Raw genomic sequence first — 26885 nt, forward strand, 5'->3', positions numbered from 1 at the left:
TAAACGTTCAATAAAAAAAAAAAACATTTCTTTTTTTAACTGAAAGTAACGAGCGACATTAATACTTAACACGAACATAAATTATTCCGTATGTGAAAGGGGCTCTCCCCTCCTCAACGCCACCTTCTTTACGCTCAAGTTTGACTCTGTCTCACAACTTTATTTTTTAAAACAATAAAAAAATGTTGCGCAAAGAGGGAGGCGTTGAGGAGGGGACAGTCCCTTTCACATACGGAATAATTTCTGTTCGTTTTAAGTTTTAATGTTGCTCCTTACTTTCAGTTTAATTTTGTTTTTTATTATTTATTTAATTCAAGTAAGGAACGGTTAGTGGCCTATACTAGTTTTCTTGCTTAATTATAGAGTTTTGGAACTGACATCAGTGATAAGGGAAGGATTGACATTCAAATGTAAGAACAATATAAGACTTGAGACTGGACTAGGTAGTGCAACTTAATTCTAACAATTGACCCTGGAAAGGTGTGTTTGATTTTTCAAAGGATTCCAAGGCTCTTTCAGTTTGATCAGGTCAATGTGATGTTTGAAAGAAAGATTTTTATGAAGAAACATAGCTAGGAATTGATAGTATCGATTCATAAGTCTACTAAGGGGATATCTCGATACGGGCTTTTCATTTAAACCAGAGATTGTCTTTAATGAGAACTTTTCATAATGAGATAACATGACTTTCCAATATTTAATGCAAGGTAATTAACATCAAAGATCTGAATTATTCTTCCAAAAATAACAGTTACCTTTTAACGGAGATCAGACTCATTTATATCGGCTGTGCCAAGAGCATTGTCATCAGTAAAAGCAAAAAAATGTATCTGAAAATGGTGAAGTCTTCTCATAGTTAGTGACAGACTTTGATCTACAAAGATGGCAGCCAATGGTAGATTTTAAATTTACAACCGAATTTATGAGGTCATTAACGTATATTAATAAGAGTATCGTTTCAATCACAGACCCTTGTGTAGCACCAAACTCTATTTTAGAAGGGTTAGAAAAAAGCGGATAAAGTGAGATGACTAAACCAAACAAACATGATAGAAACCAAAAATAAGTGCTCTTACTCCAAATAGGATAGTTTCCAAAGAAGAATCTTTTTTGTTAATGTGTCGAGTACTTTTCTTCCATCGAGAAATTGAGAAGCAGGCATCAGACCAGAGATAAGAACCGTATGTAATCATTTTAAAAGAGCTGTATAGCTGAGTGCTTTGCTCTTAAACTAAATGGGAAATGATAAATTTTTTTCAGTTTATATGAGTAAACCATACGGAGAAATCAATATCACTGTGACTTTTATTTTTCACAGTCTTTTAGTCTTATTACTTTTAATTATGCGATTCAAAACTGTATATTTATTATTAAGCTTGTGTGACAAACACTATACATGCTAGTATTTCTCTATAGCTGTAAATAGAAAAAAAAGGTATTTACACAATTTACAAAGTATCCAATTCTTCCAACTTTTCTGACTTTTTTTTTAAATTAGTAGAATTTCTGTGTCACAATTTTAGTTTTTAACAGTAACCACAGAAGGGTTTCACAAATCTAGTATCAAATGAAGCACAACACGCGCCACAAAGTCTAATTACCAAGAACATCATTCATAAACAAAACCTTTGTATTTAGTGGTATTTTGCTAAGCCTCTCTATGGTGAAAAGCTTTTAGCATTTGTTCCACGGCCCCTAGCGAATAACAACACATGGTATGCACTGACCAGGCTGCAAAAAACTTGGATGGCACTGTGGACATTGGGGGTTTAAAGTTATTGACCGTCCAGCTTTCAAGAAAAATCTGTTACGATCAAACTTCATTGTTGGCCCTTCATCAATGTCATTCAATTTTACATTTATGACATCTTTCTCGAAATTTGGCATCGTGTGATCTTCAACTGGTATGAAAAAGATCCTTCTCATGTCTAGAAGAGCAAGAATTTGAGAACCATGAGCATGGCCACTATGTTCATGAGTATCACCCCCTTTGTGATCATTGTGTTCATGGTGGTGGTGTCCCAGCTCATGGTTGTGAGTGTCTTTACTTTCATCTGTAAAACCAAGGGTTCCTTGGAGCTGTTCACTGGTATAAGCATCAAGTATGGAAACAAATTCATTCTCTAAGGTACCTGGCGCAAGTTTTTTTGCTTCAAGTTTTCCTTGAAGCTGTTCATTGGCGTAAGAATTGACAATAGAAATTATTTCATGTTCCAAGGTACCTGGTGTAGGTTCATTTGTTTCATTGATCTCGGTATCAAATAGACTTATAGCTTCCCTTGAAATATCTTCATGACTTTCATAGTCATCCTCATATTCATCATCCTCATCATCATACTCATCAATGTTTGAAGCACTGGTTTTGTCAGTTGTTTCTGCTATCTTTGGGTGTGTACTCGTCCCTAAGGATGACGACTTAAATTTAGAACTGTCTTTTGTATCATTTGGGATTGTAGTTGGGATTATGGTTGTGGTCTCAGTTTTCTCAAAGATTAACTTTTTATCCCCTGATAAAGACATTTTTGGACTTAGTATCTTTGTCAGAGTAATTCTTTCTGCTTGTACGTCATCAAAAGCACTGTGAGTGTTTAAAGTAGACGATTCTTCCAAAGACAATGCTAGTGATAGCGCTATATTTGAAGCAGTGATAATATGAGTTGCCTCAGGGTCACTTTCTGTGACCTCTGTTGGAGATTCTGTAGGTTTTGTACTGATTAGTTCTTCCTCAATAGCTGATGATTCTGGTTGCCCAAGACGAAAATATCTTTGAGACTGGGAAGCAACAAAATTGCTTCCAGCAAGATGATCAGGAAATGAAGATCCTTCTTGAACTGCAATCAGAAAGAAATGAATTAGAATTTTGAAGTAACTTTTTATTTTTAAGCAATGCGTGAATAATAAGACAATTGCACTATCTAATGAGCCACTCAGCACAAAAGTTATATTCATTTATATTCCTTTTAGTAGCTTCATAAAAATGCTCTATTATAACTTGTAATATAAAGAAAATGAGATCAATTGAAATAGGAAACAACCTTTTCATTTTCAGTTAAATCAAAGAGAGAAGAGGGCACGAATTATTTATTTATTTTTACTTTTTTTTTAGCAAGGCACTTTGTATTGAAGGGGCTGTCATAGAAAATTTGGAAGGGGCTCATTCGATTGTAAATTGAAAGCTCTAGTGCTCAATTTAAGAGTAAAAAATTATTGGATGGCAACCAGCCCCCCTCCCAAGATTCTTTTTTTTACCAAAGACATCCGATCAAAATTTTTAGATACCCCTCATGTTCAACAAAGTTGAAAGGTCCAAAAACCATGTCTCTGGGGATGACATTCTCCCCATAGCCCTTGGAGGTATGGGCTGTAATTTATAAAATTTATACATTGTTTACATATAGGGTTTGTTATAGGGAAAGACCATGTTTGACCTCTTGTGTTCAAAAAGGTCAAGGCTATTCAAACGCAGCTTTAGGGAGTGTTAAGGGAAGTGCTGATCTGAATAAAAACACACTATATGCTTGCAGGTTGTCAAAAGGTTGTATAGTTGGAACTTTCAGGAAAGGAGAACTGGGATAATCAGTTGTCAAAAAGGCCATTTCTGCAAGGTACTAACTATTAGTGCTGCTACCACTACTATTACTACTACTACTCCTACCGCAACCACTGTTGCTACTGCTAATACAACTACTAATTCTAAGGTGACTACTACTAAGGCTGAGGATATTAAGGCAGTAATAACCGGAAATGTTGAGGGGTGAGTTGAACTAAATCAAGACACACCAAGACAATAAACACTGGATGCGAAAAGGGCACATCAGCAATATCATAGGAACGGTTTACCGCAGTAAGCTGAAACTTCCAGGACATAATGAGGGGGATGTTCAACTGACCAAAAGGTAATATGTGCATACTACTACTGCTAATACTGTTACAACTACTACTAATACAATTGCTACTATTACTCCTTCTATGACTATTCTGACTCCTACTAAGGCTAAAGTTATGAAGGTGCAAATATCCGGGAATATTGAAGGGAAAGTTGACCTAAATAAAAAAACAATCTGTGCATGCAGGTTGTCCAAAGGGAGCATCCCAGGAATGGCTTAGGGTAGTAAGTTGAACTTTCAGAGATTGCAAAGGGGGATAATTAATTGATGAAATGGCAATATGTGCACGCTACTGCTGCTAATAACTACAACTACTACTACTAATACTACTACTACTACTGCTGCTATTACTACTACTACTACAAGTACTACTTCTACTACTACTGCTACTACCATTATTGTTATTGCTACTAATACCAGTACTATTACAATCACTACTTCTATTTTAACTACTACTAAGGCAAAAGGTATTAAGATGAAAACTTTAGGAATTGTTGATGGGGAAGTTCAACTAAATTAATAGGCACTATGTACATACAGGTTGCCCAAGGGGCTTATCAGAAAATTCTTAGAAACGACTTTGAGTATTAAGTTGGAACTTCCAAGGCATGATGACAGGGATGTTCAACTAACCAAAAAGGCAAAATGCGCATACTACAGCCACTATTAGTACTGCTGCTACTGCTGTCAGTACTACTACTGATAATACTACTATTTTTACTTGACATTACTCTTACTCTTCTATACTCTACAACTATCACTACCTACTACTACTATCAAAATACACTATGAGAATGTAAAATGTCAAAAGCGTGTACAAGCAAAACCTCGGGAATGGCTAAGAGTATTAAGCTGAAACTTTTAGGGTATGCTGAGGTGGATTTTGAACTAACCAAAGGCACTATGTGCAAGTTACCACTATTAATACTATTGCTATTACTACGACAGCTAGTTCTACTGAGGCAGGGAATTCTCAGGAAATGTTTAGGGGAATGCTGAACTAAATTAAAAAGGACCATGTGCATTTGGGTTCCAAAAAGGAAGTTCGAGAAATTTCTCAGGAACAGCTTAAAGTATAGAGTAGAGTACTACTACTACTGCTCCTACAACTGCTACTGCTACTACTACTACTGCAATTGCTACTACTCTTGAGGCTAAGGGTAGGAAGATGAAACTTTCAGAGAATGTTTAGGGGGATACACTCTGTATCCCCTGCATACACTCTGTGCATGCAAGTTGTCAAAAGGCTGTTTCAGCAATATCCCAGGATTTGTCTAGTGTATTAATTTGAAACTTCAAAGGTATGGGGGATATTGAACTAACAAAAAGACACTATGTGAAAACTACTACTACTACAACTGATACTACTTATACTACTGCTAGCTACAACTGCTACTACAACTACTACTGCGACTGTTATTACTGCTACTACTATTATTATTAGTACCATGACTACTACTAAGAGTAATACTTGAGCTAAGTGTATTATGGGAAAACTTTCAGGGAATGTTGAGGAGGAACTTAAACTAAATGGAAACGCCCTTACTCAGTTCAGGTTGCTTTTAAATAAGAAAGAGCAAGTTTTTTCAACTTGAAGTAAGGAGCAATATAAAACTTAAAACAAGCAGAAGTTATTCCCTATATGAGGAGAGGGGGGTTCCCCCTTTTTATATATTTTTTCATCGTGTTTTATATTATTCCTTGAAATTTTACTCCCCATGTACGAAAATTTGCCCCCACCCCCCCGAAAAATTCCTCCATGAAAGTTCTTACCACGTCAAACACCCCCTCCTCCCCGGGAAAATTAACCCAAGACCTTCTATCCTCACTTTACATTCCCCCGGAAACATTTATGCGGACAATTCAGCCTAAAAAATTCTCCTTAGCACAATATCATTTGAAAAAGACCTTAATTTCTGATCTTTTTCAAATCATGCTGAAAAACCTCTATTTATGGAACATTTTTCCTGTATATATTCCCCCTCCCTCCTGGAAAGTAGCTACGACGGAAAATTCGTCCATGAAAAATTTCTCCCCTGGAATATCTCCCCCCGTGAGAAAATCCTCTACACAACTCCAACTTCTCTGAAAATTTCCACCAGACAAGACTCCTGGAACGTCTCCACATATAAAATTGGAACAGCAAAGAGAAAGTAAAACTCGCTACAGAAGCCGAAACCACTCGTAACCGAAGAAGTAGTTTTATTGGTAGTAGTATTAGTAGTAGTGGTAGCAGTAGCAGTAGCGATAGTTTTAGTAGTAGTATTAGTAGCAGTAGTAGTAATAGTAGTAGTAATAGCAGCAGTAGTAGTAATGGTAGTGGTGGTAGTAGTAGTGGTAGTAGTAGTAGTAGTTGTAGTAGTAGTAGTAGTAGTAGTTGTAGTAGTAGTAGTAGTAGTAGTAGTAGCAGTAGTAGTAGTAGACCTAGTAGTAGTTTTAGTAGTAGTAGTAGTAGCGTGAAAATATTGCTTCTTTGGTCGATTGATCCTCTCCGTTATCATTTCCCGAAAGTTCCAAATTGATATATTCACTCCTGCCTCAGTTATGCCCTTTTGACAACCCGTACATACAAAAAGTGGTGTGATGTAGTTCAACACTTCCCTGAACATTCGCCGAAAGACTCAACTGAATGCCTTTGTCTTTCCGGAAAGCAAGGGATGTTTGACCTTTAATTCCTCACCTTTTACCTGTTTCACCTTTACCTTCCCACCTTCACTTTACTTGTTTCATTGACCTTTACTTTGCCCACCTTTTTCAATAGCATTTACTATACATAAATAATGGATCAATTACATAACTTGCAGCCCTTGCCCAGAGGGCTGTGTCGAGGGGGGGGGGGTTGAAATTCCCAAAGACTCGATTCTCTGCAGTTATGCATAAACGTGTTTAGTCCACTTTCTTTTTGCAAAATGGAGTTATGAATGACATCTAAAATCCTTTTTTCTGCGTCGATTGGTATAGTCAACAAGTTTTTAGTCCATTAGTGCTGAAACTAGAGATTTGCATTTATGCACTCAGCCCCGCTTCAGACATTTGTAGTTAAGCATAAACGTGTTCAGTCCACATAAGCCTAACCCCATCCCCGGAACAACCAGAGAATATGAGCATGAATGGACCAGAATATCAGGTCCCAATTGCACCAGGTTCAGAATATGAGCCAGGATATGAACCTGTCTTCTAGAGGGATGAAGAAATGCTGGCAGAAAACATTCGGGAATCTGGAACCGTTGAAACGTCTGAAGGAACAGGACTTAAAAAGAACCAAGCTGTAGCACTCACCCTGACGAAAGAATCGAGAAACCAAAGAGAAAAGGAAGAAAACCAAAAGGCATCGCTCGGACAGAGAGAAAGAAACTTAAGTATTCAGAAAAGAAGTACACAAGCTATAGATTCAAAAATCAGTAAGCAGGAATGTTTTTGAGGCTAAAAAACTATAGACTGAAGTGTAGACAAAAAATAACTGACAATACCAAAAGAAATTTATTCATACCGTTCTGGGACAGTGCAGAAAAAATGCTATAAAAACAGTACTTCACATCAATGATGCAAGAGTAGGTTCCAAAGCATTCAAGAAAGAGAGGAGAGAATCCCAGAAAAAGCCCAATAATGTTTGCATGACCAAGGTAAAAATAAAAGGTATCCAATAAGTTTTATACGATAAATTTTTGCTAGCTAAGAAGAAAGTTGGGAACTTATAAATAGTGTAAACTAAAATTATTATTAATTGGGTATAATTGAATCATACATAGTCATCTTTAATCAAAACGTGTGAAAATTTTCAGTCATATCGAATTATGGCAAACCGAGGAAATATTGGTTAAAAGACTTGAGCTTTGACTTAATGGACGAGGCTGTATAAAAGCGTTTTAACTTCCAGTCAAATGTTCCGTAAATGTTATTATTTATGGGATTTTTCGATATCTTGGAAATCTTATTGATATCTTGGAAATAGGAAATCTTGTGCAAGACTTGCAGCAGTGCTTATCAACAGCAAATCTTAAAACGAAACGTCTTCTCTATAAACGGCAGATTTGGGCCTACAATATCACAGTTCGTATTATCTTCCATAAGGAAATATGGTTCTGTAACAACCTCTGGTTTAAGATAGTGGGGGACTGAAAATCCAGTGAGGTGGCAGCATGCTTGTTCCTCAGCCTCTCTAATCTTGTTGAGCCTTTGAATCTGTGACACTTCATTCTGACACCTCTGGCTCACAAAACAGAAATATGTTTGTTTCGAAGATGTTTTCTTACTACAAATATCATTTGGCTGGTAGAAACCTGCAATATATCGATCAGAAATCCCTAGAGCTAGGTCCTACCCGCTTAGAGTTTGACAGTGACCATGCCAAAAGCGAGCCGGCAAAGCAAACGTCTTACTTGAGTCAATGTTGTGTGGAGTGTAAGAGGTAAAATACTATTGATAGCAGATGAAGTACCACTTGATTGGGACAAATCTTTTGAAAAGATGTGTAGCTAATGATGCGTTGACAGAAAAACGCAGTTTTTTGTAGTTAGACATAAAAAAAAAAATATTGGATTCGGTATGAGAAACATTTTGTGGTTCTGAAGTTTAAGACAAACTTGGAAGATGAAGAGCTGTTTCAAGTAGAAAATTCGCGGAAAAGAGGAAATGTAATACTAAAAGTGCTGAGGCCCAAATATCCAAATGAGAAATCAATCAGCGAATCAAACTATGACGATTTTATGTTGCTGTTGTCACTACTTTATGAACAATATCATCCGTCTTATAGGAGCCTGATGTACGACACTTCATCAGTAGACTTCGTGACTGAAGAATGAAATTCCCTTGAAGAGCAATGAACCTGATGCTTCTTATTGTTATACTTTATGGATTTTTCTTAAAATTGTATGTATGTAGCTTGTATGTATGTAGCTACATATATTCTTTGATTTGACCAAAATAAAGAAGCAAAAAATGAACACAAACAATTTCCAGCTTCTACACCCTTATGTTCGATATTGATTTCTGGCTCTTACCAAGTTTTACTTTTGATCATCAGAATAGATAAAAGTTCAACATGTTTTTGCGATCTTCTTTTCTTACTTCTGGTAAAATCGTATTACACTTAAAGATGTTCATTCCATTATCTAAAAAGTTATAAGCAGTAGACTAATTACAACATTGTAACTGGAAAATACAGGCATATTTTGAATAGATAACTTTTGAAAACCCCTTTCAACCATATTTCGATTTTCAAGAATTTTTTTTTCATTTATTCTCTCTCTACTGTAAAATTTGAAATAGTAGACTATGTTTATGCGTAACGGTACAGAATTACTCGACTTTTCAATTATGTTGGACAAACTTTTGTTTGAATTTCTTGGGGGAAAGGATGAGCGTAGATCAGGAGGAGGGGGTCTCCAATTATTTTGACTCTTAAGAAGGACAATAGAACTCAAGGCCGTACACAGGGGGGTTAGGGGGGCTTGAACCCCCCATCCTCGAAATGTTTGTCTGACTCGTAAAAACGTAACAAAAATGGATATAAACCAATTTTTTATGCGTTTTTGAATTTTTTTTGTAACCGCTCCCCCCCTTCTATACGAACTGCCTTGGTAAAAAAAAAACAATGTTACATTGTGCCCACTTCGCTTTTTACTTTGGGAGAGCTATTGTGCTATCTATGGTTTACATATACAGATCACCTTCAAAATTTCAATATTTATAAGCTTTTCCAAAAGTTTGTGATATACTTCGTGTAAATTCCTAAGAAATATTTATCTCAAAAATAAAAACATTACCTCAATTCTATAGATAAAGTTTTACCCAGATATTGCTTAAGATAAACATTCAGTTTGAACCTAGAATTGTCATGTTTTAAAATACGACTGAGCAGAATTATACAGAGGAATATTTTGTTTTAATTCTTCAAACGAATATGACGTTAAATCGAACTGTGGAGCAAAGCTCAACTCCAGTCATAACCCAGCTTTTCCCCTATACTTTTTTGGCCTGAAAATTTTATTTGGCTTTCTCTGGCTCACAATGGTCGCCATATTAGGAGAAATCCGACGTCAATGTCTTTAGTATTCTCCTGAGTTCTTTACTCAAGGTGAGGGTCGGAATTTTATTAGAATCTTATTAGTGTTTCGGGTACGGAGTCTACCATGGATGATCCTCACTAATCTTTAGTTTGGCTTCCACTGCGTCGTTTCCAGCCACCTGTAGTTGGGTCAAAATTAAAGATTTTGAATCAAAACAGGTTAGGCGTTTGAGTGGTAGATGAAGCAAAAGATTATAATAACGCAGTGAGCATGACTCAAGCTGCTCAATTCAATGGACCTGAAAGTACCTAAGTTTCATACCCGGTCGAACCATCTAATGTGTTTGATTTTGGGGAGGTGTTTCACCTGAACAGAATTTACCTTCGTAATCTGCAGCTTGTTTTTGGGCCAAGACGAAGCTGCTGGACGCCAAGGAGAGCGGAGATGCTTGAGTCCTGCTACAAGTGCAAGTACAAGTAAGTTTCTAATGAGTAGATCGTAGCAGTGTAGTTTTGAGGTCAAAAGTACTTTCGTATACTAGCGCCACATCTTAGAACTTTATCAGCAAAATCGATGACATATGATTTCACCAGCAGTGTTGTATTATGAACATGGTCCATGCTATGGTTGCTGAGTTAAGGTGCATTGGAAAATCCTTGCCAAAAGTCGATTCTAATTTTGAAACCATTACAATAACAGAATGGCGAACCATTTACAATGTTAGCACTTTCAGTGCTATCGTGGTATTTGAAAGTGATTTTACTAATGTGGACTTTGAAAGGACTGACAATTTAGGTGGAAGTAAAAGCAGATTGAAGGTGCTTCTTCTTTCAATGATCATCAAACTTGTTGGTTATGCAAGTCGGATCAAAACGAAGGTACAGCTGGCCCTTTAAAAACTGGGTCATAGATACTTTTCACATTCGCCTATGTGATAATCAGGCAATTCTAGGACCCTCAAAATATTTGTGTACTACTTTTAATAACTAAATGAAGAAGTGATAAGTAGAAATAAAGATTTACCTCTGTTCGACGGTTTGAGATTTTCGTCATCACTCAAGAAATTCTTAGCACGGTTGCCAATAAGATCATTTTTGTTGTAGAACTTGACAGAAGAGCTACATTCAACCTGAATAAAAAAAATTAAGAAAATTAATTACACTATTTCTTAACTTAAGAGAAATTAGAACAAAAATGTTTGTCCTATTCTATTTTCCAGTCTGCACAAATATACATCATCTTTTTTCACTATTAATGCAATTAAGTCTAGCTTCGCATATGTTCAGTTCTTGCTTGTCATGGCAATTCAATTGCCTATTTTAGGAATTTCAGTTGTTTTGGCAAGCAATTAATTGAGTTGTAAAACTCTTATTTTTGCCAGTTAATATTTGATATTCCTTCTATACAGTAAAAACAATAAATAATTTCGTTTATTGGATTTATCCTAAGCAGCAGCAAATTCGATTGAAGGAACCAATAGCATACATACTTCTACTAGCAACTCACCGCGGTGCCAAGCCAGCTGAGGCTAACACACCTTTTAAATTCTTGGAAATCAAAGGATCTGCTCAGAAAAGCAGATTGTTTTACAATTTTTCCCTAGATGTTGAACCAAAAAGCACAATCTTTGGTAACCTGTCATCGTTATCTTTGGTAATCGATTATCTGCCATCCGTAAAACGTGGCCTAATCTTTTTAACCTTTCTTTCATTATAACCCTAGAAAGTGGTTCATGTAGATTTTTTTTATGTTCTTTCCAAATGTATAAAATTCATTAATTTTAATGTTTCCCATCAATAGCCACGAGCCTAAGAAAATTTTTCTGGTTTTTCAAAATGGAGGAAACACCCCAAAGAAGTCAAGCGGTTTTTAATGAAAATCACACCATCAGAGGGCATTTTACTTTAATTTTACTTTTAGCTTAGTGTTTGTTATAGGATTGGTTAAATAATCGCCAAAGGTAATCCTTCGACAAATCCTCGGGAAAAAATCTATTTAATCTTCAGTTTTTTAAAGCACATTTGTTTCAGAACCATACTTGAGCAGTGTAGTTACGGTGGCTACCAATATTCTAATCTAAGTCCACAGACTTTTTCTTATTCTTTTATGTCAACATAACGGCAACTACTACTTATTATTGATGCAATTCACAAATTTTGTCCATCGAAATGTTCTTTGCCTGTCAACTTGGGGTAAGATTTCAGACAGACAAAACTTTTACTTTGACATGTCACTAAGTATAACAAATACTGTTGAAACTATAAAAAAAAGATTAAAGTTATTGTCTCAAGTAAGAAAACAATAACAGAAAAGAAGAAATTTAGAGGTCTCAGGAACATATAGCAGGATATAGAGTACATTCCATGCCCTATGCTTTCTAAAGAACACCCTAGACGGTCAATAATTTTGATCAAAAGCTTCTGTCAATTAATTGATTAAAGCATGATTGACCGTCTAAGAACCGACTGAGTAATTCAAACTTTCTAGCAATTACCCTTAACTCTTGACTCAAGCGTCAAAGAGGTTCCTAGACGGTAAGTCATGCTTTAATCAATTGATTGACAGAAGATTTTAATCAAAATGATTGACCGTCTAGGGTGTCCTCGAAGACCATAACGTTATTTGTGCTTTAGTAAAAACAAAATAAATTTTAAGTATTTTTCCTTTATAGTGCTAATAAATCTAAAATAGCCGACACTTACGGGAATGAATATCAATATATATATTAAACCTTAAATAAACGTTTTATTGGTTCTTACTGATGTAACTTTGGTTATTATGAGGATTTTATTTCTTTCTTTCTTTCTTTCTTTTTTTTTTTGATGGTAAAACTAAAAAACCCAGTTCAAAATAAATATTATCATAGGCAGTACAACAGCACTGCACAAGTAAAGAGTAATGTTGGCAAAGTGTTGTCGTAGAAGCTTTTGAAGGAGCTCACTCGACTGGAAATTCAAAGTTCTAGTGCCCTATTTAAAATTCAAGATAATTACGGTGTTTTACCCCCCCCCCCCCAACCCCCAGCTCTCAGGGAAAAGACTATAAGTTGTGCTAGTGACTCATTGTTAACACGTAAGGTTTTATGGAAGGGGTGGTCATATAAACTTTGTAGGGGGTTCATTCGATTGCAAATCAAAAGTCGCAGTGCCCTTTTTAAGAATCAAAAGTGAACCGAGTGCAACCCCCCCCCCCCCCTCACGCTCTCTTTTCCACAACCAAATGCATCCGATTAAAAGTTTGAAATAACGATTTGTTCAAAATAGTAAATATGTTAATACCACTGAAGTTTCTAATTCAATACTTACATGAGCCTAATATCGTTTTGAAAGTTCGTGCTTTATATACTCAGAATTTTTATTTTGGCAAAAACCACAATAACATATTATTCCAAACAATGCATGTAGCATCTTCAGATAATTAACTATGTAACGTCAATACCAGAAAGAACCCTGACCTTTGAACTGAATGGCCACTACCAGATTACCTACTTTGATTATAGTACTGAAAATATTTTTTCAGGATTTCTAGTTTTTAATTATATAGGTAAGCTATTATGTAGTTGATCAGATAAACGCATCGATACCATTCATTACAAATAAGATAAATAAGGGTAACCTTAACTATTACCAAGCACTAAAGATATGCTAAGTTTTAGCGTCTAAAACCCTTAATATGATAAAAATACAATATTTTAAATAGAATAAAACACAAAATATTTGTCCATATTTTCATTTTCTTATTAAATAGATAGGTTATTGGTTAATTGGTCTGATAACCCCATCAACCCCGATTATTGGCATTAAGGTACGGTAAAAACTAAAGTCTGTTCTTCGGTAACTGGGTCGTGTACCTTTGGATCTAAAGTTTGGGTAACTGTTTGCTAATTTTGGCAGGCCTACCACCGAAATTTTGTGGTAGCCATAATTAGGGATGTTGATTGGTAATTTCGATAATAACCGAAAAAGGTAGATAAGATAGCATGAATATACGTTTACTTGCTAAAATAGTTAGGCTGAAATAACATACGCCAATAGTATAAGGGGAAGGAAACTGGTAACACATTTTTGTTGATGAGCAGCCCCCAACTCAAAACCTGCATTAATTCAAAAACATTAAGAAATTAAATAAAAAAAAGAAGTTTTTTTTTAAACTGAATGTAAGGAATGACATTAAAACTTAAAACGAACAGAAATTATTCTGTATGTGAAAGGGGCTGTCGCCTCTTCAACGCCTCGCTCTTTACATTAAAGTTTCACTCTTTCTCACAACTCTATTTTTTAAAACAATAAAAACTTTATCGTAAAGAGGGAGGCGTTGAGGAGGGGACAGCCCCTTTCATATACAGAATAATTTCTGTCCGTTTTAAGTTTTAATGCCGCTCCTTACTTTCAGTTAAAAAAAAACTTGTTTTTTTTTATTTAATCTCATTAGGATTAACCTAACTTCGCTTATTGAGAGCGTTCCGCAGTAGACAGGTACCGAATCATTTAACTGTAAGTGAGCATTTTAAAATAGAACAAAAGCCCTAAAAATGGACGCTAAATTTAAAAATAAATTATCAGTTTAAAAAGGACAGAATGCTAAATGTTCATGTGGGTTGTGAATTAATCGGTCATATATGCCTGTAGATTTTAGTTGTTGTAATTAAGCTGCAGAACAATAATTTGAAATAGAATGAAAACATAAATAGGACTTTCAGTTTTTAACTGTTGAATCGTCAGTCACTTTCTACCCAGGATAGCTTTTACAGTCCTGAATGAAAGTAACAGCAAAGCACTTCTGAATGTAATCTCAACTTTTGTGAATTATAGGTAAGCACTTAAATGACATGAAATAAGGAACTGTCCCATTTGATAGAAAATATTAATGCTGAACTATAAGTACTTTTTCCATTCCTAGCACAATGCTCGCTCTCATTAATAGATAGCGCTTGCGTAATAATTTTTTAGTTTTTTGCCTCTTACTATCTCTTTGAACCAGAACATTCAAAATCAAGATAATTGATTTTGATCAAGTAAGCTTATCGCTGGTTAAATTATTCCCAATTCATAATTTATTTTTGATATACAATTTTATACTGTATTCTTATTATATAGAATTATAAGTATTTTTAGATTCCTAACTCTCTCATTAATAGATTGCACTCGTCTCTTTAATAGAGAGCGTTTGCGTAATAATTTTACGAGTTTTTCAAATCTAAATAATTGATTTTCGCCAAGTAAGTTGATCATTTATTAAATTATTCATAATTCATATCTTACAAAATTATATCCTAGTTCATACCTCGTAAAGACATTATTATCAGACATCACCTTTTCTTATTTTTGACTTTTTTTTCTATTTTTTGATCACTCATTGTCTCTGACTGTTCTGTTGGTTATTATAAAAGTGACATCCATATTAACGTACAACCTTACAACTAATTTCGATTAAAATCCATTGTTGCTTATTAGACTGGTACTGATACAAAGGTCTTAAGCCCTGTTTATTTTGTCTATTTTAAGTTTATCTAGAACATTAAAGATAGATTTGAATAGAAGAAAATACTCCCACGATCGACAAGTTTCGACTTAAATATTTCTCAAGGCGTCAAATGAACTAATACAAAATGCTGAGCACATCAAACCAAAGGTAATTCATTAGGTTACGTTAAGTAAATAGTAAATAGTTAGGTAAATAAGTAAATAGTTAAGTAAATAGACCATAAGAACGCTCTACTCCTTTTATAGCTGGAAATTTGTTTATCTTTGTGGTTGAAAGTGCAAAGCCTGAACACTCCCTGAATTGGTTCGGTCGTATCATGCCTACGCTCGATCACCAGGAAAAATGTAACAATACGAGCACAAAATTCTCGAGAACCGATAAAATTTTTCTTTTTAGCTACAAAAAAAAACAGTTTGTATATCGTGTAATAAGTATGTTTATCGTAGCTTCCCTATTGGCTTTGAAATGGCTTCTTTTAGTGGTTTTGAAGCCACTTGTAATATTTTTAAGACAGAAATTTGAAGTCCCTTGCGGATGCTTTCCCAGCAGTTCGATGATATTTTACATTGACATCTATTTAGATTCATGAGCAACCATAATATCTCCTGTCTCCCTGTTAAAGTATGCCTTATGGTCCCTTTTGAATGTCTTTTCTTCAGGCTATAGTCTATGAGTTGCGAGGAGAGAGACCGTTTGAAGCACAAAACCATTGTTTCTGGCTAATACAGTTGTCTAATATCAGATATAAAGGTCTGTACTTTGAGGTTCTGACATAACTGAGGAAATATTGAATGTAAAGGAGAAGGATAAAGTTACAGAGATAGATAGATAGTAGTAAATATAGATAAAGATAGTTATAACAATTTCTTAACCAAACATAATGACTCAGGTTGCAGCCCCTTGCACTGTTTCCTAGAGAAAGTCAGCAAAGGAGAGACTATGGTCATCAACTCTAGTCCACATTGAAATCTACTGGACTCTCTATGCAGACAAGACTTTTTTTTATTTGATTCTGTCCTCTCATGCTTGTGGACGATCCCATGTCGTAAAATTCCGGATGTTTTAAGAGTTTAGCTTGTATTTGTCAAGGGCATACTATAGGTTATCGAAGAAAGTTCCCATAGTATGACGGTTAAATGTAGTCACCCTTCTTACGTTTATCCCTTCTAGCGTTTTAACATGTTACACTTCGGCTGGGAGTAATAAACCCATCATGCAACCATGATCAGTCACCTACGACACCACTATTATCTCGACAAGTCTCACATTTACAGTTATGTGATACTTTTGTATCCTTATTAAGATTGTAGGCGTACGTAAGTTTAGGCGAATACAGTAGGGTTTAACCGTAATATCTTTCGTCATTATGACGAAAGATAAGTCGAGGTAAAACAAACAAAATAAAATGAAAATTATAGCGATGATGATTGGGTTTTGGATTTTGGCATAAATAAAGTCATCAAAGCCTACCATACCTTTGAAAATCAAAAATACCGACTAGATAAATCGTTGGAAGAAAAAGAAGTATTTTTCCCACTGCCTAAACATTTAAAAGAAACAAAAGTTCGGTGATATTTCATTCATAATGACAAAACACAAGCCGAGGCAAAAGTTAAAGATCTAATAAGAAAAATTAATTTTACAAAGGCGCCATTTCTAATTTAAGGTTTGTTTGGATGTCATGACATCAAGAAAAGGATCAAATTGTCTGCATTTCGAAGACAAGCGACAGTGAGAATCTATGTATAGAACCCTGCCGCGTACCGAGTGCTGGGGCCCAGTACTATATATATATATATATATATATATATATATATATATATATATATATATATATATATATATATATATATATATATATATATATATATATATATATATATATATATATATATATATATATATATATATATATATATATATATATATATATATATATATATATATATATATATATATATATATATATATATATATATATATATATATATATATATATATATATATATATATATATATATATATATATATATATATATATATATATATACATATATATATATATATATATATATATATATATATATATATGTATATATATATATATATATATATATATATATATATATATATATATATATATATATATATATATATATATATATATATATATATATATATATATATATATATATATATATATATATATATATATATATATATATATATATATATATATATATATATATATATATATATATATATATATATATATATATATATATACATTATCTAGCCCATATTTTTTATTTTCAAAGGTATTGTAGGCATTGATGACATTATCCATGTCAAAATTAGAAGTGGTGCCATTGTAAAATTACATTTTTTTTTTATTGGACCTTTATCTTTTGCCTTAACTTGTATTTTTTCATTATGAAGGACGTACCCAATCACCATCGCTTTCATTTTCAATTTTTTTTGGTTCGTTTTACCTGGTCTTATCTTTCGTCATTTTGAAATACATATCGCCGAACCTTTTTTTTTAATAAGGATATGTTAGGCATTGATGACCTTATCCATGTCAAAATCCAAGACCCAATTATCATTGCTATCATTTTCAACTTTGACACGTTTTGATTCTTTCTGTCCAGGTTGATTGTCATTGACTCTCTCACATATTCGGTGTCGCATGCCCTCTAACCACATGTGTCTTTGCTTTTCATTTTTGACTTGCTCAAATGCTTGGTGTCGTACGCCTTCTAACCGCGCGTCTTTTCATTTTCATTTCTGACACGCTAGCAATTTTTTTCTTACCGTGTGTGTCTTTGCTCTTCATTTTGATTTTTAACTCGCTCAGATGCTTTATGTCAAAAGTATTCTTACCGTGTGTGTCTTTGCTCCTCATTTCCATTTTTAACACACTCTAATTGTCGTTCTTGCATATCTTCTAACCGCCCACGTCTTTGCTCTTCATTTTCATTTTTGGCACATTTTTGGATTTTGATTACTTCAGACCATTTAGCAATGACCTTTGCTTTAGCTGCCCGTATTGGTGTTGTCGCAATTGATGGTCCAGTTTGTCTAATTTCAAATCTTATCACGTTTGATAATTCAGGATTTGGTTCTAAAGAATAATCATTTATTGTAACTGCAACTGCGAATTTTCGTTTTTTTGCCATCCAACAGACATTATATTATTTAAATAACTATTGCGTTGGAAACTCAAAATCTTATTTATGCTTATCATATGAAAAATATTTATATGATGCCAGATATGATTTCATAAGTAATGCTTATATGATGAATAACATAGTACATGACGTCATTCGCAAAAAAACAAAATAATGACGCCATAAAATGTCTTGATGCCATGACTTACATGACGGCATTGCAATTTTTTTACGTGCATAACGTCACTGTAATTTTTACTGCATGACGTCACTTGTAAAAAACAAAATTAAGGCTCTTAATGATTTTTCTCAGACTTTTGACCTGTCTAAAGGGTTTTTTATGTGAGGATATACCAATTTTCCCGAAAAAATATGGAGCCGTTTCCAAGAACATACATACATACACACAATTACTTCTCATATATAAAGTTAGTATATATATTGTCTACTATTTTTCCAGATTGACAGAAGGAATATCAGTGTTCTATTTTTCCAAATATGAGTTAGGAAAAACACACATAAAAATTCATGAGGTAAAATGGTTTTCATCTAGTAGTTAAGAAAAGCAGATATATAGGAGGAGCAGGTATATGCCTTGGAGATGCTAGGTACGCCATGGCCCACTCTCTGACGCCTTGGCTTGTCAAGCTGAAAAGGACACGAGAGCTTTTAATTATAGATCGAATGAGCCTTTTTATAATTTTCTAGGACAATTGAATCGATACAAAGACCCCTGATAAACAAAACGCATACGTGATCTTTCTTCTAGTAAAAAAAAAAAAAAATACAAAATTCCATATATTTTGAGACGAGAGCTTGAACCCTCAACAGCAGGATTCTCTAATACATTAAATTTGATGGTGTGATTTTCATTAAGATTCCCTGACTTTTCGGAGGGTGTCTCCCCCTTTTTCAAAAACCAGGTGAATCTTCCTAGGCTCTTAGCTTTTTATGGGTAACATTAAACTTATTGAATCTTGTAGAATCGGAATCGTGTATTAAAAGTTAGTTTTTGGATATTTCTATTGTTATTAAAATTCTGTTTTTAGACTTTGGTTACAGATTGGCCGAGTCGCTCCTTACTGACAGTTCGGTATTCCGAACTGTTTGATAGAAAAACCAAAAGTGAAAAATTGTCGCTAGACTGGAGCCGATTTTTCCTTATTCTAGAACCTATAATACAATAAGACGCTTTTCTTACAATTCAGAATTTCCTATTTCCTTCACTTCTATTGGTAAGAAGAGCCTTAAAATTAACAAACAAAATTATTTTCTCTCATAGATAACTGTAGATTAAGATTAATAAAATTTAATAGATCTTAAGAGGTCTAGGGAAAATTTATACAATGCAGAGAAAACAGGTTCATTAAAGTATCTGAGTATGGTTCAGAATAACCATGTAGGAGATTTAGAGCCTTATGACTCCAAAGAGTGTGACAAAAGGTGTCAAGAGCCTAATGACCTTTCTAGAGCCTACATAACTCCAACGCAAAATAAAAAAGATGATATTGATCAAGCAGCACCGGCAGTTTTGGATCACCCACAACCAGGATTAAAAAAACAGGTAAGTAAAGAATGAAGGTGAGAAAAGCGTGGAGGAAGGAGGAGCATGCACAAATGTTTTTGGCCTCAAGTAGCTTGAGGATGTATGAGTTTTCACCTCTACTAATACTGGTATAGCCTGATTTGCAACAAATATATCCATCTTTCTAAAAATCCATGTAACCTTGTTTGTAGATTCTATGAAATTTCTATTGTTCCTTTCACCAGGTTAGTACTTTTTTCTAACAGACAATTCATAGAAATATCAGTAATCAGCACAACACATGTTAGCCCTTCCTTAATAATATTTGTATTCAATAGAATAACATTGTTTTACTTTTTTTTTTTTTTTGAGAATTACATGTACTTTGTACTGTAGAAACATAATATTCTGTTTTAACCAATGCTCGTTCAAATTCTATTAACAGTTCAGGTCTTTGATATATGACTTTGATATATGCTTACATACTTAAAAGAATTAATAATAACTGATAGTCAGAGGTACCAATTAGGGGGCAAGGAAGGGAGGGTTTTGTTTTGAGAATACATCTTTTTTGTGTTTTTATTTTCGAAAATAATCCGTAAAAATGAAAATGAAGAACCTAGACTTCGATATATATATATATATATATATATATATATATATATATATATATATATATATATATATATATATATATATATATATATTATATATATATATATATATATATATATATATATATATATATATATATATATATATATATATATATATATATATATATATATATATATATATATATATATATATATATATATATATTCTACATTTATTTAAAATATTTAGGTATCCGAGTCCCTCCTTAATTCTCGTCAAATGGCACCAATGGCGACAGTTCCACTCTTTTGTCGAACAATGTACCTACATGTAAGGAATGTCCTATATACATTAAAGCTAAAATATGAGTGTTTTTTGTAAGGCTAAAACCTATATAATGTTTTCAGAATCCTAATGTACCATTCTGTTAAGACGGTTAGTCGATTTATTCAGGTATTGAAAAGACTCATTTAATGTGATAGGCCACAAGTTTGTTCAACCAGCATCAAGGAACATCCTATGAATAGATTTCAAGCTGGGATCAAATGATTTGGAGTTTCATTTGCGCAAAGAAAATGTATCTGCTCATTTCTAAAATCATGAATTCAAATCATCAGCAAATCGCTCCTTCTATACGCGAACATGAATATCAAACAGTTCGTGGTAACGAACTGTAAATAAGAACCGATGCGGCTCAATAGTAACCGAAGCTGTAAGAAACAGAGTCTTGATAATAATGGATACATCAAAAGAATCGAATTTAGGTGCTCATTCAAAATATATAAAATTCACGAAGTTTAATGTTATTTATCAAAAGTTACGAACCTGAGAAAATTTGCCTAATAATTGAAAAAGTCGAAAATACCCCTCAGAAATCAATTGATTTTAATGAAAACCACACCTTGAGATTCAAGATATCAAAAAAATCTACTGTAGGGGTTTCAAGCTCCTGTATACACAAACGCGGAATTTTGAATTTTTTGCCAGAAGCAAGATCACGAATGTTTGTTTATTTGATTGTTTCTTTTTATTGTTGTCCCCAGGGGTGATCGTATCGAACCAGTGATCCTAGAAGATCGGGAGAGGGCTCATTTGATCAAGAATCAAAAGTTCTATTTTTGAATTCATGGTGAATTCACAGCTTGAGTTCACCATGCAATAGAAATTAAGATTCCCATATTTTATTTCCAAATAAGGCAGTAATTTATATTTTATTCTTATAAAGTGACTTCAGTACACTATTCAGATAAAATTTAAGCGAGGTACTGAGGAAGGGGCAACCCCCGCATATACAAAATAATTTTTTTTCGTTTTAAGTTTTAATGTTGCTTCTTACTTTCAGTCGAAAAACTTTTTTTTTTATTTAATTATGAAAAGATTGCTTATCAGTGTCTTAGTACCAGTTGAAACTAGATTTTGTATGTTAAATCTATAATAACATAAAATTAAATTCTTACCTGATACCAATGATCACAAATTAGCATACGCTGGTTGAAAAGCGTTTGATTTGGACATAAATAAGTATACTGACGACCACCATCGTCACATAAATGATAAGTCTGAAAAAAATATCATCAATTGCATATTACACATTATACCAATAGAAAAAAGCAAAATCATATCTACATAGGGCAGGGAAAGGAAATAATAAAATAATAGCATATTTCTGAAATTTTTAAAATTGTATTTAAATTGCACTGCCAGACATGATATTAAATGTCGAATATATAGGCCACATAAAGGATCTCAAATTCATGTAAAAGGTATTGGTGAAGTTTGTTTGATGTCATAGAATTTTAATGCTCAAATTGCCATGATGATAAATTTGAGCAATGGCAAAACACCTACCCTGCCTTGATTGTCAAGAACCCAGAAAAGAGTTAAGTCCGTCAATAACAGAGTGTTGTCAGGTTTAATTTAATTTTTCTTTTGTTAGTTTGATTAATTATTTGTTTTAAAAAATTGTAAGTAGCCGCCTCGTCGCAAGTGCTTTTTTGTATTTTTTTGGGAGTTATTTATTAGTAATTTAGTTGTTATGCTTTTGTTTGTAAATTTAAAAACAAAATTAAAAACTGAAATGAGTCCCCGCTATTTGCACGACTCCTTCCACTCCTTCCATACAAAAAAAAAAATAATACTTTGAAGCCCTATCGCTCTTTACTTGTTGCGCCATGATAAAGAATTTTGATTGAAACATCCAGAAATTTTATCATTCAATACGAACTTTAAGGCGACGGGGGGGGGGGTAATTAAACTGGCATGCTAGGATTCATTCTCGTATACAAAAACTGAACACAGTGAGCTAAGAGAAACGAAACACCTTATAGAAATAAAAATATATTATTAGATTGCAACAAAATATACTGCGTAAATATTTTTTCTACTTCTTTCCCTGCTTAGTATGCCCAAGTCGATAAAATTTATTAATAACCAAAAATATTTCAATAATATTAACTATTTGGTCAGATTGGGGAAAAAAATAGACAAAGAAAGAACAAATAGAAAGAATTCAAGTTATTGCGGAAAGTTGAGTATGGATCCCGTTTCGAATATTTGAACAATAGGGGAAATATGGTTTCTGCATCACCGACGTCGAGATAGTGGAAATTACGATTACAAAGCAACAGATTTTTATTTGCTACAAGTAATGACGATCCAATGGTTCTTCAGTGTGTGACATTTTTCTAAGTAAGAAAATTTAAAGAAACGATTTTTATAATTTGAGTGGAAAAACTTTCATTGCCTATGCAAGATGAAATAATAAGAGTGAAACAACAATCTAACTGCAAATGGAACTTGACTTTTAACTACCTGGCGAGTATGTTGTAAATCTGAATAATCGACCTTCTCTAGTTGTTTAGGACAAAGGCTTCTACGTTGAAGAAGAAGAAGACAAGTAAAGAAAAATAACATTTGAAGAATATAAAAAAGTTCTATACACAGTTTTATGCATATAATTTACTTAATAAATAAAACTTACAGTTATTATATCGGAAAGACTTTATTCTTAGTGTAGTGAAATCCATAGCGAATTTTTTAAATTTGAAGACTGAGAAAAAAATTACAAAGCCTCACATTAAGGTGAACAGCATAGGGCTATAAAAAAAGATTCCAGAAGGACCTAAAGTTCTAGAGTTAGTAGAAATTTTGACTTTCTTCTATTTGGGCAAAGTTTCAAAACATTGAGTCCAATGAGTTCCTTCAGTGAATCGTAGTGTTATGATTTTTAGCTATCTTGGCTTTGGTCGATTAAAAGTTGCCAAGTATATTGTGTTTTCATAAGTGTATGCTTAGTTTGCCGTTGTTGAATTTCTTGTGTTGAATCGAAGGGGTTAAATTTCGCTATATTGAATCAAAAGGGTTCACTTATGCCATATTGAGTTAGTTTTCTCTGTGGTATTTATCTGTAGGAAATCTGAAAGTGAGTAAAGACAATTGGTCTTCTCAGAGGTTATATTTTAGTTGAGTTTTTACAATGAGAAAATCTAATATATCACAATTTTGGAGAACTATAAGCTGTTGTGTTGGGGTTCTTTGGAAGATGAGCTGCCATTAATAGTAAAATTTTGATTTGAAAAGAATAATTAAAAATATATGGGGGTATGTAGATTAAATTACTGCTTACAGTCGACGAAAAATAGCTAAATATTGGGGGAGTTGTTTTATTAGGCGTATCAAGGGCTCTTGGGGGGCTGGATATGATTCATTATTAATGGTTTTTACCTAATACGATTCAATTTCATATTAGGCGAATAAAATATGGAGGTCTAATTGGCTGTGTTATGGTTTCTGGGGGCTATATAGATTACCAATCAGCAACAAGAATTTTAAAAATATAGGGGATGGGTAAAGACCTTCCTTTGTTTTTCTTAACAAAGATAAATCATAATGACAATTTTTTAAATCTAGAGTGGGCAGTTTTCCACTTTTTTTTTAATGAAAAATACGGAACTGGCATCTTCAAGATCTATTCCCCCTCAATTGACACCCCTCAGGCCAATTTAGACAAGATTTTCAAATCGAATGTAGCACATATTCTAGTAGTTCGACTCAAAATAGGTTAATTTTATTTCTCTAAATAAATAGGGTAATTCCTTTCTCTAGCTTTGGAATAAAAAAAAAAAAACAAAGAGAAGAAACAGAAAAATTCATTAATTAGAAACTCAAAAATTTCAAAATTCTTACCCGAAAAATATTGACGTTACAAAAATCTAATCATGTTTCTGAACTTAGCTTAAAATATCATAGTAGAAAATTTTCTAAAGGGTCTAAATTTACCGAATATTAAATCAAGCTGATATTAGATTGTTATTTAATATGTTTTATTTAGATTTTGGATTGTAATTCATAATCTATACATTTTCATTAGCAAAACAATTAATTGACTCTTAGTTCTATTCAGTAATAAGCAGTTATGAGGTGGGTGTTAAATGTGGTTTGATTTTCGACCGCTGCAATGCTATATCTCGAGAGTGTAGCTCCGAAACTCACTTAACAGTGAATTTTGTGGTATTCAATCACAAGTAATATTAAATGTAGTAAAGTTTGATTTCAGAGAGTCATGGCGCCAACTTCCGCATTTTTATTAGTCGACATAGCATTATTTTGGACCAATCCTTAAATAATCTTTCATAATCGTGAATGAAAGAGTTACAAAATGTTTGTACATGTGAACAGTGATTTCAGGTTACGAAAATGGGGGGGGGGGGTGCAAAAGCTTTTTTTAAATTCAATTGGTGCTATTTTGCTGTTTTTTCATATGAAAATACGAAAGAAGCTATTTTTCAATGGAAACACCCTAAAGAGGCATAATTCAAAACCTAGCGGGCGAGGGGGGGGGGGATCTTTCTTTTGAGAAAGCAAGATACAGCTTATGAAAAATGTAATAATGTGTTTTGATTTTCGATGTCTAAATTGCAGAATAATCAATAAATCAATCTAGAATAATCCTGCGATCTCAATGACTCCAATGACACCTGATCATTAAGAAACATCACCTAAATATCGCCTGAAGCACCCCTTGTCAAACTGTATATACGGGACAATCTAGGATTGGGTTTCAGAAGGGGCTAAGGTCTAAGCGGCCGATTTTGGCCTATTCATTCATACACATGTATAAACATTGCCTGACACGTACTTCAAATGTTTTCACTTATTTTTTTTTCATGTGTCAAGTGTCTGCAATAATAGCCCCATATTTACTATCATGTAATTAAAAATCCTTAGCCAGTAACTAAGGCAGAAATCTAAAGATTGTTTGTAAAATGTGTATTAACATCATTTGTGAAATTAAATCTCAATTTACCGCTATTTAACTAAAAATTCGCTGATTTTTACGGCAATATCAATTTCAGCTGGTAAAAGAAAGTCAGTCAAATGACCAGCCACTTCGTAAAATTTATTGGTTCATGGTGGACCACTATCAATGCCTACAATACCATTGAAAATAAAAAATATGGGCTAGATAATATATATATATATATATATATATATATATATATATATATATATATATATATATATATATATATATATATATATATATATATATATATATATATATATATATATATATATATATATATATATATATATATATATATATATATATATATATATATATATATATATATATATATATATATATATATATATATATTTATATATATATATATATATATATATATATATATATATATATATATATATATATATATATATATATATATATATATATATATATATATATATATATATATATATATATATATATATATATATATATATATATATACATTATCTAGCCCATATTTTTTATTTTCAAAGGTATTGTAGGCATTGATGACATTATCCATGTCAAAATTAGAAGTGGTGCCATTGTAAAATTACATTTTTTTTTTTATTGGACCTTTATCTTTTGCCTTAACTTGTATTTTGTCATTATGAAGGACGTACCCAATCACCATCGCTTTCATTTTCAATTTTTTTGGTTCGTTTTACCTCGTCTTATCTTTCGTCATTTTTAAATACATATCGCCGAACCTTTTTTTTTAATAAGGATATGTTAGGCATTGATGACCTTATCCATGTCAAAATCCAAGACCCAATTATCATTGCTATCATTTTCAACTTTGACACGTTTTGATTCTTTCTGTCCAGGTTGATTGTCATTGACTCTCTCACATATTCGGTGTCGCATGCCCTCTAACCACAT

At 33.1% G+C, this 26885-nt stretch overlaps 1 protein-coding gene across 1 annotated transcript; it reads right to left on the bottom strand.

Annotated features, from left to right (window-relative positions):
- Nucleotides 1-1352: 1352 nt before the first annotated feature.
- Nucleotides 1353-26885, bottom strand: LOC148953571 (uncharacterized). The gene is made up of 4 exons (XM_089088008.1): nt 26751-26885; nt 22129-22230; nt 10919-11024; nt 1353-2831 (listed from the first exon to the last, which is right to left on the bottom strand). Exons 1-4 carry the CDS (start codon nt 26883-26885, stop codon nt 1696-1698), a joined length of 1479 nt encoding a protein of 492 aa, XP_088944134.1. The 3' UTR covers nt 1353-1695.

The sequence above is a fragment of the Artemia sp. Qi Xiang Cuo genome, chromosome 4 (genome assembly GCF_049724085.1).
Source record: "Artemia sp. Qi Xiang Cuo chromosome 4, ASM4972408v1, whole genome shotgun sequence".
Classification (NCBI taxonomy): domain Eukaryota; kingdom Metazoa; phylum Arthropoda; class Branchiopoda; order Anostraca; family Artemiidae; genus Artemia; species Artemia sp. Qi Xiang Cuo.

Bases quoted from the DNA above. Each gene is read 5' to 3' on its own strand.
- LOC148953571 (XM_089088008.1), bottom strand. From the start codon at position 26,885: ATGTGGTTAGAGGGCATGCGACACCGAATATGTGAGAGAGTCAATGAC. The intron at 11,025-22,128 runs GTAAGAATTTAA...TTTTTTATTCAG, and splicing joins TTTGTGATCATTGGTATCAG to GTTGAATGTAGCTCTTCTGT. The intron at 2,832-10,918 runs GTAAATCTTTAT...TTCTGATTGCAG, and splicing joins TCTCAAACCGTCGAACAGAG to TTCAAGAAGGATCTTCATTT.